This window comes from Ornithorhynchus anatinus, chromosome 2 (assembly GCF_004115215.2).
Source record: "Ornithorhynchus anatinus isolate Pmale09 chromosome 2, mOrnAna1.pri.v4, whole genome shotgun sequence".
Taxonomy (NCBI): domain Eukaryota; kingdom Metazoa; phylum Chordata; class Mammalia; order Monotremata; family Ornithorhynchidae; genus Ornithorhynchus; species Ornithorhynchus anatinus.
The window spans coordinates 80,403,214-80,416,938 of NC_041729.1; the positions used below are offsets into that span (position 1 = coordinate 80,403,214).

General features: G+C 41.5%; 1 protein-coding gene across 5 annotated transcripts in view; it reads right to left on the reverse strand.

Annotated features, from left to right (window-relative positions):
- ADGB (androglobin) overlaps nt 1–13,725 on the reverse strand; it is a 178,074-nt gene that overhangs the window by 112,496 nt on the left and 51,853 nt on the right. For all 5 annotated transcript variants that reach the window (XM_029058720.2, XM_039911155.1, XM_039911153.1 and 2 more), the window contains exons 8-9: nt 11,278–11,468; nt 6,236–6,382 (exon numbers count right to left, since the gene is read on the reverse strand). In XM_029058720.2, the coding sequence (XP_028914553.1) occupies nt 6,236–6,382; nt 11,278–11,468 (338 nt within the window). The remainder of the gene's footprint in view (nt 1–6,235; nt 6,383–11,277; nt 11,469–13,725) is intronic.

Genomic DNA, 13,725 nt, shown 5'->3' on the forward strand with positions numbered 1-13,725 from the left:
TCCAGTGGCTACCTATCCATCTCCACATCAGATAGAAATACCTTACAATTGGCTTTAAGGTAATCAACTCTCCCCACCGTTGTTGTTGTTGTCTTACGCTGTCAAGTCGTATCCGACCCATAGCGATGCCACGGACACATCTCTCCCAGAACGCCACACCTCCATCTGCAATTGTTCTGGTAGTGTATCCATAGATTTTCATGGAAAAAAATACGGAAGCAGTTTACCATTGCCTCCTTTTGTGCAGTGAACCTGAATCTCCACCCTCGACTCGTTCCCATGCCACTGTTGCCCAGCACATGTGAGTTTTGACTTGGAGCAGATTGCCTTCCACTCGCTAGCCACTGCTCAAGCTAGGAATGGAATGGGTACACCTCGCCACTGTACCTTACCTGTAAATGTCTGTCTCCCCACTCTAGATTGTAAGCTTATTCTGGGCAGGGAATGTGTCTACCAATTCTGTTGTTCTATATTCTTCCAAGCACTCAGTAGAGTGTTCTGCCCACAGTAAGCACTCAAATACCAACAATTGACTGATTGAACCAACCCCTTTCTCCTGGAAATACTATCTAATCATGGTTTCTCTAACACATCCTTGCCCAGTTCTCCTTCTACCACTCTGGTTACTCCTTCTCCAGTCTATTTCGCTGGCTCTTCCATTTCCTTGCATTCTTTAAGTTTGGGGGGTCCCTCAAGGCTCAGTTCTGGTCTCCTTCTATTCTCCACCAACACCCACTCCCTTCAGGAGCTTAACCATACCCACAGCTTCAAACAGAACACTTATGAAGATGACTTCCAAATCTACCTCTGCAGCCCTGACCCCCCATCCTTCTCTGCAATCTTTAATTTTTTTCTGCCTCTAGGACATTTCTAAATGAATGCCTCACTGTCACCTTAAACTCTGCATGCCTAAAACTGAACTCCTCATTTCCCATCTCCACCCCATAACTTTCCCATCAGTGAAGACACCACCCTGTCTTAAAACACCCACAATCTCAGCATCATTCTTGACTTCTCTCTCTTATTCAACCCGCATGTTCAGTCAGTCACTAAATCCTGTCACTCCTTTCTTCACATTCTCATAATACTCCCCCTTTCTTTCCATCCAAACTGCCACCATGTTGGTGCAAGCATTTATCATATCGCTGAACTTGCCTGCTTCCAGCCTCTCCCCTCTCGATTCCATACTACACTCTGCTAATCAGATTGGTTTTCTAAAACATTGGTTTGCACACGTTACCCCATTTGTCAAAATCCTCCAATGTTTGCCAATTCTTTTCCACATGAAGAAGAAATAATAAACATAATAATTGTGGTATTTGTTAAGAAATTACTATGTATCAAGCACTACACTAAGCACTGGGATAGATACAAGATAATCAGGTCAAACAGTCTCTGACCCACAAGGGGCTCACAGTCTATGGAAGAAGAACAGGTTTTGAATCCCTATTTTTCAGGTGAGGAAACTGAGACCAATAGTAAGTTAAGTGACTGCCCATAAGGAAGCAGTGTGACCTAGTGGAAAGAACACAGACCTGAGAATCATATCACTGGATTCTAATCCTGGCTCTGCCACTTATCTGCTGTGTGGCTTTTGGGCAAGTCACTCAACTTCTGTTGCCTCAGTTATCCCACCTGTTAAATGGGGATTAAATATCCTTCCCTTCAGTTTAGACTATAAGCCCCATATGGAACAAGGAATGTCTCCAACCTGATTATACAGTACCTCTCCCAGAGCTTAGTACAGTGTCTGGCAAATAGTAAGCCCTTAACAAATACCACAAAAAAAAAAAAGCAGCGGACAATGACCCAGATTCTCTGATTTCCAGGCCTATGCTATTTCCACCTGGCCAGGTTCCTAACCATTAGCTTTACAAGATTCAATCTGCTCTCTTCGCACAACTTATTCTTCTTCTTCACTATAACCCAGCCCTCATGCTTTGCTCTTCTAATAACAACCTATTAACTGTGCCTCACTTTCGTCTTTAGTCATCAACCTCCCTGCTTGAAACTCCCTCTCAACCCTCTTCCAAAGCCCTTTTAAAATCATATCTCCTCTGCCCACTCCATTTCCCCACCTATTGTCACTTGAATATTTTCATGTCACCTATAGACTTGAGCCCATATTCTCTAGGTACTTAGGCACTTACTCCATCCCTCTTCCCCTACAACACATTATGTATATATACATTTTTAACTTTTGTTGCTTCCTCCTCCTAAAATTTATTTTAGCCTCCATTTCCCTAACTAGCTTGTAAGTTCCTTGGGAGCAGAGATCAGGTCTACCAACTCTACTCTACTCTTTTCAGTGCTGAGGGTAGTGCTCTTTACAGAGTAAGCATACCATACATACTATTAATTGATTGACATATAAATTTTTTAAACCACCATTGCTAATTAAAGCCAAGGCTTCCAATAATTTAATTCAACTCAATAGAGCATCTCACCCAAACTGTCCTAATTCTTTTAAGAAATAAGAAAAATAATTATTCTCTTTACATTAGAACACATGAAATTTTTAATCTCCAGAACAGTGCTTCATATTGTCCCTGTATGTATTTGGCTCCTGCCCTGACTGCATCTATGTCAGCAAGGATATTTTTCTAAAAACAGGTTTTATCTTTTGTGCTTGGTTTTGATTTCTTCTAGGCTGTAAACACATAAATGAATAAAATTGATGTAAAATATGCAACATACCAATCCTCCAGGCCATTCAAATTTCTTTTCAAGTGAGAAACATTTTCCTCGATTGGCAATTACTTTATCAAATGCCAAGTGGAGCCTAGCACTGTGAAGAAGGGTGCTGATGGACCATGAACCAATCTTTCTACAGGGCAATGAATAGATTACTAATGCATATAAATCATTAAGCAGCTATTATCCTATTCCCTAATATTTATGAGAATTAACATTTTAAAAGATTATGCTGAGAGCATTTATACCAAGAACACATAGGTTCAAAGTATCGTATCTGTTACTATTCCAATAAGTGAAGTTGGAACAAAAGCTATGATGGAACATTCTCTGAAAATTATACTTATCCAAAATATAATCCTGAGGTCTAACAATATAGCTGGTATGCTTAACAAAGCTAAATTTGATTTAGCAGAGGAAAAATGATTTAAACATGACTAACATCCCACCCCTTCCATTCCTCACATTCTCTTCCTTTGAAGCTCATATCATCTGCCTCTACCACCCACTACAATTACTAGTCAGTGATTTTAGTCCTGACTCTGTTTTTCTGAGTAACTCTGTCACCCTTTTCTCCATCCAGCTCTCTTTCCATAATAATAATAATATTTTTAATAATAATCAATATTTTTAAGCTTTTACTATGTGCCAAGTACAAAAGTAGTACATAGTACTACTACTATGTACTATATAATAGTAAATAGAAGATAAACAGGGTTGACATAGTCCCTGTCCCACATGGGGCTCAGAGTCTAAGTAGAATTTAATCTCTATTTTACAGAGGCAGAAATTGAGGCATAGTCAGCTACACAATTACACACAGTAAAGTTCACAAGTATACCCATTGTATATACAGCAAGGTCAGGATTAGAACCCAGGTCCTCTGACTCCCAGGCCCTTCCTCTGTCCACTTGGCCATATTGCTTCTCTACATTCTTATCCTGATCCTTGGGACTTTGATATCCACATGATCATAGCCACCTGCTTCATCTAACCTGACTCTCATCATGATCAGGGGTATTTAATCATTCATTCATTCAATCGTATTTACTGAGCACTTACTGTGTGCAGAGTACTGGAATAAGCGCTTGGAAAGTATAGTTCAGCAACAGATAGAGACAGTCCCTATCCAACATTGATATGGGCAGAGCAGTATACAAGCCTCTTGGGAGGGTGCAAAACAATGGAAGAGACAGACACATTCCATGCCCACAATGTATTTACACATATTGGCTCTGTTCAATCTGGTGTCTGCCCACTTCACTCCACTGAGATCACCCTCTCCTTGATCACCAATGGCTTCCCTGTTGTTTCTGCTCTAACCTAATTCTTCTTGATGTCTTGACCTCTTAATGACCATGCTATCAAACTAACCATATGTGTAATTATGATGAATTTTTTTTGTCTGTCTCCCCCAATTAGACTCTAAGCCCATCAATGGGCAGGGATTGTCTTTATCTGTTGCCGAATTGTACATTCCAAGTGCTTAGTACAGTGCTCTGCACATAGTAAACACTCAACAAATACTATTGAATGAAAGAATGAATCAATCAGTGATTCATTATTGTTTCTGAGACCGATTCTTGGGAGCCTGACTTTCCTGAAGTCTCTGTTCCAGGAGAGAAACCCTCTCCTGATTACTGCTTCCCAGGCTGTTATGCCTGCTTCTGCTGTTGTCACCTGATAATCCAACCCTATAGCATTGGCTTCACTTTCTTTGTAAGAACCAGGAATTCAGAGTAAGTTAAAATAACATGAAGCTTCCTCAATCAGCAAGCCAGTGTATGTGTTTGTATGTATGAATATATATATATATGCTCACACAGTACGCACTTTGGAGTATAAGCTACAGTGGTCAAAGGCTGTGGACAGGGAATGTGTCTATCAACACTGTTGTATAGCATTCTCCTAAGTACTTAGTACAGTGCTCTGCACAAAGTAAGCATTCAATACCATTGATGATGATGACGATGACAATGACTGTGTCTCTAGCTTTTCTTCTGCACTCCCAAGAATCAAGACGAGTACCAAGCAGATGATCAATAAATATCACTGTAGAATGACTGACTGGCTGAATGGATGGATAGAAAGTTGGATAAAGCCATCCCCTTCTGTGCCAAGGCCTGATGGCATCATACAAGAAGAGAGCTGACATCCTCCATAGGGACCACTTCTCAGCAGGCCAGGAAACCCCAGGGAATGCCCAGAAGTCCTTCGGCTTGGATATCACAAACAGACTATTCTCTCACTAGAGACCACAGTGATTCTGATTGCTCTTTGTGCTTTTGCTACTTTGCCACGGAGGCAGCATAGCCATTCTATATTAAATTAAGCAATCTTGTGTCATGAACAAATACAATCTGATCTTGCCTACAAAGCTGAATGAATGACTTCAGAAAACAGCTTTGAATATGGGGAAAGTTACAATTGTTTTGACAAAGTATGGCCCTGCTAAGAGGAGAGGAAAAAAACAAAAGACTTCTCCTCCTACCAGTGATGGATTCTGCTTTTCATGTTGTTCTTATTCGAGTGTTGTTTGTCACTGAATTTATCTCACTATCCCTTTTCCCCATATGTCTATCAAACCTTCTACTTTTAGATTGGCAGACGCCTGGGAACAGGAGATTGTGCTTAGTTCAATGCCCACATACTTTTCATTATGCACAGTTCAATGCTTGTTATAATGGAAAGAGCACTGACCTAGGAGTAAGAGGACCTTGGTTCTAATCGCAGCTATGCCACATATCTTCTGTGTGACCTTGGGCAAGTCACTTTACTTCTCCATGCCTTAGTTCCCTCATCCGCAAAATGGGGATTCAATACCTGTTCTCCTTACAGATTGTTAGCCCTCTGTGAGATCTACTTATCTTATATCGACCCATGTGCATGTAGTGCTTAGTACAGCACTTGGCGCATAGTAAGCACTTATTGATTGCCACAATTATTATCATTATTAGAGTATGTATATTATTTCTCTTGTAATACAATCATCTTTAAGAGAGGAGCTGGGTAGCTATGCACCATGCTAGATGGCTCCCTTTTCTGGAATCCTAAAACCAAGTAACCAATCTCCAAATATGGGAAAGGGCTAGAAAACTATTAAAAATCACCAGTACTCTTTCACTGCTAAGTCCAATGTACATACATGTTAATCCTACGTTGTTGAATTATAATCCTTAGACCTAAGGACTACTAACAGCTGTAAGCGAGTATCCCTGGATACAATAAGTCCATACTATTTACTGAACACCTACTGCATGCAGATATCTCCAGTAAGCAGGTGGACAAGTACAGTAGGATAAAAGAAGCTTAGGAAGCTTTCAATCTAACAGGGAAACAGACACAAAGTAAATTTCAGGTAGGAGGAAAATGCAAGTGGAAAGATAGATAAATGAAAAAATAAGTGCTTAAATATTAGAGTATGTAAATGGTTCCTCTGGTTGGCTGTGACTGCTGCAGGATAGCTGCAGGAGATAAGATCTGGCATTCAGCTAACAAGTTTTCTCCATCAGGCTATGTGACTAAAATATTCAGTTTTTACCTGGCAAGGATGAGCTACATTCAGAAATAGACTGAAGAGAATACTGAACATCTGATGAGGGTCGTGAACCATGAATTGATAACTTGTATTTTTCCTTTTCACCATCTTTACTCTTCTTCTTTCCAAGTTCTTTTGTATCTAACTTCTCTAATAGGAAAAAAATAAACCACAGTTTTATAGTCAGGCCTATCATATAACAAAGGTGTGAAAAAGTTATATTCTTCAACCATGGAAAAGCATCCAGACATTCCACCCAAAATATCTCAAGAAAACATTGTACTTGAACTGACATCTGATTTCCCTGCCTTGGAAATCAATGATGAGAAAGGACTTGGGACTTTTCTTTTTAATGCTAAACAAATTCAAAGGATTAGTGTGCTAACACAAGCAAATACAATTAAAATGCTTTATCACTATTAGCTAATTATTGTAAATTTTTCATTTTAAATGGAAATACTCTGTGAAATTTGAAAACATCTCTACTGACAAAGCAAATGTCACAATAAATTAGTCTTAGTCTAAAAACCTAAGCCCTGGCCAAATGTAGGAGGGAGAGACAGGGGTTCAAGTTACAGGGTGGAAAGGGGGGAAAGGAATCCCTCTACCCTGGAGAAACGATTCCATTCCATTGATTTTGCTCACTTCCTACAACATACACCCACTTCCAGGACAAAATGCCTTTTCTTAAGATGCTCTAGGTTCTTCATTTTAGGGCAACCATCCAAGACATCTGATTGCCAAATCCTTACTTAAGGACATACCAACTATTCCAAGGCTTACCATCTGTAACTACTAACTGGAATATTCCCAGAATCAATGATATGGTTCATAAATCCACTATTCCCAAACACAGTTACCTATCTGTGGTTATTACTTAGTTTAGTCCAAAGGTAGACAAATAGAACACATTCTATTTCCTCTGGATTATCCCAAGCTCCTTCCCCCTGTTAACATCTGTTTCCAAGTTCAAAAGGATAATGCTTCAAACTTCTTCCAACTCCAGATAAATTTCTCCCAGACAAGGACCTCTGCCCTCTGTATTTTCTCCACGAAACTGTAAATTCTTAAAGGGCAGGGATCGTGTCTACTAACTCAAATGCTTAATGCAGTCGTCTGCACACAATAAGTTCTTGATAAATCCATCGATCACTGATTGATTATAGAGCCATGAGCTTTGCTTCCTGCCTCTCTGTTGAAATTTTTGTCTTATTTTGGATGATGGCTAATTGTGCTGGATTCGTTTTACCTTCATAACTAAAGCTAAACATTATGGTGTGTTATATAAACAAATTATCTTTATAAATTAATTCATATGAATTAAATAGCAGTGAATTAGAAAATGGAGTCTCCCATCAGGAATAATGATTGAATCATGGTCCTGACAATTTAGGACCATGAGGCTGTATAGCGGAATTGACTGTAAACCTAGTATCTCATACGGGACCACTTGTACTCTCATCCCCACCAAGGCATGTTCCAACTGGGTCACAAAGTGCCCCGAGTTTTCTGATTTCCAGAGCAGTGTTTTTTTCACTATATGAATGGTAGGGCTGAATTAGAGAACAGGGGGACACTGAGAATAAAGCCACAGTGAAATTAAAGAGAAGCAACATGGCTTAGAAGCAGAAACAGCTTGATGTAGTGGATAGAGCATATGCCTAGGAGTCAGAAGGTCACAGGTTCTAACCCTGGCTCCACTACTTGTCTGCTGTGTATCCTTGGGCAAGTCACTTTACTTCTCTGTGCCTCTGTTACCTCATCTGTAAAATGGGACAGGGACTGTGTCCAACCTAATTTGCTTCTATCTACCCCAGCACTTAGTACAGTGTCTGGCACATAGTAAGCGTTTAACAAAGATTGTAATTAGCATTAGTAGTAGTAGTAAAAGTAGTAACAGTATTTATTAAACATTTATTGTGTGCAGGGAGATTTCCTCCCTCCTCGCAAGTGCCACCCCCTCCACCTGCACCTCGGACCCCATTCCCTCTCACCTTATTAAAACCATCGCCCCTGCCCTCCTCCCTTCCTTAACTTCTATTTTTAACCACTCAATCTCTAATGGCTCCTTCCCCGCTGCCTTCAAACATGCCCACGTCTCCCCCATCCTAAAAAAAACCTGCTCTTGACCCCACTTCCCCCTCCAGTTATCGTCCTATCTCCCTGCTACCCTTCCTTTCCAAAATCCTAGAACGAGTCGTCTACAATCGATGCTTAGAATTCCTTAACTCCCATTCTCTCCTAGACCCCCTCCAATCTGGCTTCCGTCCCCTCCACTCTACCGAGACTGCTCTCTCTAAGGTCACCCATGACCTCCTTCTTGCCAAATCCAATGGCTCCTACTCCATTCTGATCCTCCTTGACCTCTCTGCTGCCTTTGACACTGTCAACCATCCCCTCCTCCTCCATACCTTATCTCACCTTGGCTTCGCGGACTCCGTCCTCTCCTGGTTCTCCTCTTACCTCTCTGGCCGGTCATTCTCGGTCTCCTTCGCTGGCGCCTCCTCCCCCTCCCATCCTTTAACTGTTGGAGTTCCTCAAGGGTCAGTTCTTGGCCCTCTTCTGTTCTCCATTTACACTCACTCCCTCGGTGAACTCATCCGCTCTCACGGCTTTGACTACCATCTCTACGCAGATGACACGCAGATCTACATCTCTGCCCCTGTCCTCTCCCCCTCCCTTCAGGCTCGCATCTCCTCCTGCCTCCAGGACGTCTCCACCTGGATGTCGGCCCGCCACCTAAAACTCAACATGAGCAAGACTGAGCTCCTCATCTTCCCTCCCAAACCCGGTCCAAAACCCGGTCCTCTCCCAGACTTCTCTATCACCGTGGATGGCACGACCATCCTTCCCGTCTCTCGGGCCCGCAATCTCGGTGTCATCCTTGACTCGTCTCTCTCGTTCACCCCACACATCCTATCCGTTACCGAGACCTGCCAGTTTCACCTTTACAATATCGCCAAGATCCGCCCTTTCCTCTCCACCCAAACGGCTACCTTACTGCTACGGGCTCTCATTATATCCCGGCTAGACTACTGTGTCAGCCTTCTCTCTGACCTCCCTTCCTCCTCTCTCGCCCCGCTCCAGTCTATTCTTCACTCCGCTGCCCGGCTCATCTTCCTGCAGAAACGATCTGGGCATGTCACTCCCCTTCTTAAACAACTCCAGTGGTTGCCCATCAACCTCCGCTCCAAACAAAAACTCCTTACTCTAGGCTTTAAGGCTCTACATCACCTTGCCCCTTCCTACCTCTCCTCCCTTCTCTCTTTCTACCACCCACCCCGCACGCTCCACTCCTCTGCCGCCCACCTCCTCACCGTCCCTCGGTCTCGCCTATCCCGCCGTCGACTCCTGGGCCACGTCCTCCCCCGGTCCTGGAACGCCCTCCCTCCTCACCTCTGCCAAACTGATTCTCTTTCCCTCTTCAAAACCCTACTTAAAACTCACCTCCTCCAAGAGGCCTTCCCAGACTGAGCTCCTCTTCTCCCTCTACTCCCTCTGCCACCCCCCCTTTACCTCTCCGCAGCTAAACCCTCTTTTTCCCCTTTTCCCTCTGCTCCTCCACCTCTCCCTTCCCATCCCCACAGCACTGTACTCGTCTGCTCAACTGTATATATTTCCATTACCCTATTTATTTTGTTAATGAATTGTGCATTGCCTTGATTCTATTTAGTTGCCATTGTTTTTACGAGATGTTCTTCCCCTTGACTCTATTTGTTGCCATTGTTCTTGTCTGTCCGTCTCCCCCGATTAGACTGTAAGCCCGTCAAACGGCAGGGACTGTCTCTATCTGTTGCCGACTTGTTCATTCCAAGCGCTTAGTACAGTGCTCTGCACATAGTAAGCGCTCAATAAATACTATTGAATGAATGAATGAATGCTTGGGAGAGAATTTACAAGAGGGAATTAGATATAGCCTCTGTGCCTCAGGGGACTCACAATCTATGAGCCTAGTGGAAAGAACATGGGTCTGGAAGTCATGGGGTGTGGATTCTAATCACAGCTCTGCCACTTGCCTGGTGAGTGACCTTGGGCAAATAACTAGACTTCTCTGGGCTTTGTTATCTTCATCTGTAAAGTGGGGATTAAATGCCTGTACTCCTCTTCCTTAGTCTGTGAGCCCCATTTAGGTCTGACTATATTTTGAACCTACCCCAGCACATAGTATAGTGCTGGCACATAGCTAAACCTTAACAAATACCACAATTATTATTATTTTATTATTATTATTACAATTATTTCCCTTTAGACTGTAAATTCATTATGGACAGAGTATATGTCTGTTACGTTGTTATACTGTACTCCCTCAAATGCTTACTTAGTACAGTGCTCTGCACACCATAAGTGCTCAGATATAACTGAATGATTGATTACTACCTTTGTATGTGCCCATAGATTGATTATACAATTTATTTTCTGCAGCACCAGATACATACGATAAGGATTGAATAATAAAACTAGGGGTATGCACAAGAGGGTAGGGTTCTGGCAAAGCATGGGTTAAGGAAAACTGACTCCGAGGCACTCACCTGTTTCAATGCTGCCTGTGTGTACTAAAGCAGTTCCTTCTACTAATGGCAGCATGCTGAGTTTGGCAAGCCCATGCTATGGGGCAAACGTCCCCTCATTCCCATCAGTGCTCTAGCCAAAAAGCTTACTAAAAAGTGCTTTATAATGATAATAATATTGTGGTATTTGTTAAGCACTTTACTAAACCTGGGGTGGAAACAAGTTTTAACAAGTTTTGGGTTTAACACAGTCCCTGTCCCATATAGGGCTCACAGTCTTAATCCCCATGTTACAGATGAGATAACTGAGACACAGAGAAGCTGCTCAAGGTCACACAGCAGATAAGTGGTACAGCTGAAATTAGAACCCAGGTCCTTCTAACTCCCAGACCTGTGCTGTATTCACTAGGACATGCTGCTTTTCCTTATGACAAAACTGAGGACTCATAATATAATGAGTCATTTAATTGGGTACATAAAAATTAATTTTCACAAGCAATATCCAAACCGTGATGCATTTTGGTCCTCGATTCCTACCTTTGCCAGATTTGTCCATCTTCTCAGGGGCTTTGTTCATCAATACGTTTTCACTCTTAACTTCAAGTTTGGCATCTTTAGCTTTTGCATCTGGCACTGTCATCTTGTTCTCGGAGGTGATGTCTTCTGGAAGCTTAAACTCAGGCAGTTTTTCTCTTAAGAAATTCCAAACTTTGTCCAAATATCCTTGCCTGTAAAATATTAATACCAATTTTACTTATCTAAGCTCTATTTTCTACTCATTAGATATTCATTAGCTAAACCAACCTGACATGTCAGGATAATTATTGTGGGCTTTTTTCTAGCAAGGCTACCATTACATAGGGGTGTGCAATAAAAATTCACATTAATATTTAGTATAGAAAGTTCAACAAGCTTATGAAAACGTTTCCATAGTGTATTAATCACATATAACTCATGAAAGAAAAGCATTAGCATCTCCAAAGTCACTGTGAGATGGTCACTCAAGAGTCGTTGGATGCGGATGACTTGAGACGATCTGTATTCAGCTCAGCTTTTGGGACAATAATAGTCCTTTCTGCTATTATTCTGACATTCTGAGACATAGGCTTTTGTAAAAGTATATAAAGCATGCATGCTTCATTTTACTTTCATTGTTTAATTAGAAAAAAAGAATTCACTTAAACATTTCTTTGCAAACATACTCATGAAAATGTGTCACATCATACAATATTCCTCACTGTACCCTTAAATCATTTCCCCTGCCCACCTTGTTTTGGTCACTCCATTTCAGCTCACTAGAGAGAAGCTGTTTGTGCATCCTGTGATATCTGTTTTACATACGCCCCACCCAAAGAAGTCATACTGAGGTGAGAGTGACTTTGGTGTTCTGACTTCTTTCAAAGGTCTCACTGTTTGTTATCCTGGCTAGCTGTCTGATGTTAAACCGTGTCACTTGAATGACACACTTGGATGGACTTCTCAAAAAGCCAGAGGGAATATACGGTGCTTATAGATCTCAGTACAGGTTTAAAGCAACTCAGTTTAGTTTGAAGTTGACCTAACCCTTTTGTCACCATTTTATCTCTAGAGAGTCGTTTCCTTTCTTGATTCAGTTTTCTTCATGTTTGTCCTAACTGGATATTATGCTGTGGAGATTGTGGAATACCATGAAAAATGCCATTTAGTGTTTTCTGTGGGGTATTCCCAGTGCAGACCTTGGTTTTCTTCAGGCAGTTACTTGTCAAAAAATTGACTTTGGCGGGACTGTTAAGTGAAAAGGACCTCATTCCTGTCAAAATACAGTAAACCAAATCCTTCCCCTCACCACCCCCACCCCTGGTTCCCAGTATGGTTTTACTGCCCCATGCCCCCAGCCCCCAATTTCCCATTATTCCCTTTTCTGCTGCTCCATTTCCAAACTCCTACAGTTTCCTGACTTTTCTATTTTTTTTGATATTCTATCTTTTTTAAAAGCTCCTCCCTCTCCACAATCTCCCCACTGTTCCCATTTGCTTCCTCCCCCACAACCTTTTTATTCTGCTAACTTACATCTTGGAAAACAGCTGCTACTGCTGCCATCACCTCTCCTGCCACCTCCTCTATCAGCCAGCCCCTTCCTAGTTTGTGGTCCCTGTCTTCAGGGGCTTCCTAGATGGAGGTCTGGGGTCTGAAGTGGGATGCCCTTTTGGGGATCCCATAAGTTTCTTGTGGACAGGGATTGTGTTTACCAACTCTATTATATTTTACTTTCCCAAGCACTTATTTCAGTGCTCACATACAATAAGCACTTAAGTAGCACTGAACATACTTCTCAGCTTTAAAGTACTAATGAAATTACACCTCCTCCCAGAAGCCTACCCTGACTAATCTCTTATCTCTTCACCTTATTTTCTCTCCCTACTGCATCATCTATGCACTTGAGTCTATTTCCACTTTCCACTTAGATGCTAAACCCATCACCACAGCACTTACGTTCATATCTATATACTACCTATAATTTATTTTAATGTCTTTTTCCCCTACTAGATTGATGGTAAGTTCATCGAGGGTAGAAATATGTCTATTTATTTGACTAATTAATTGAATGGTGCGATATATGACATCTAAAAGGTTTTTTTTTCCCCCGACCAAATATTTGCCCAATACTGAGAATCAAGTACAAATGCAAAGTGGAAAAATATTAAAATAAGTATTTTATGAATTATTAATGGCTGCCAATTGTAAGACCAATGAAACAATGATGCAACAGTCAATCAAGAAACTAAAAGATTTGGTGATCAGTGTATACTGATGACAAAACAAACAACGAAGGACTGGTCTGCTATAATGAAACAGGAAAGAATGGCTTTAGGAAATTGAAAATTATGTTTGTTCCATCTTTGGCCAAAGATGCTCAACACAAATCTTTTTTATTACATACTATGCCTGATGATGACGAAGAGCTGATTTCACATTCTTGTTCAAAAAGAAAATCTATTATATGCA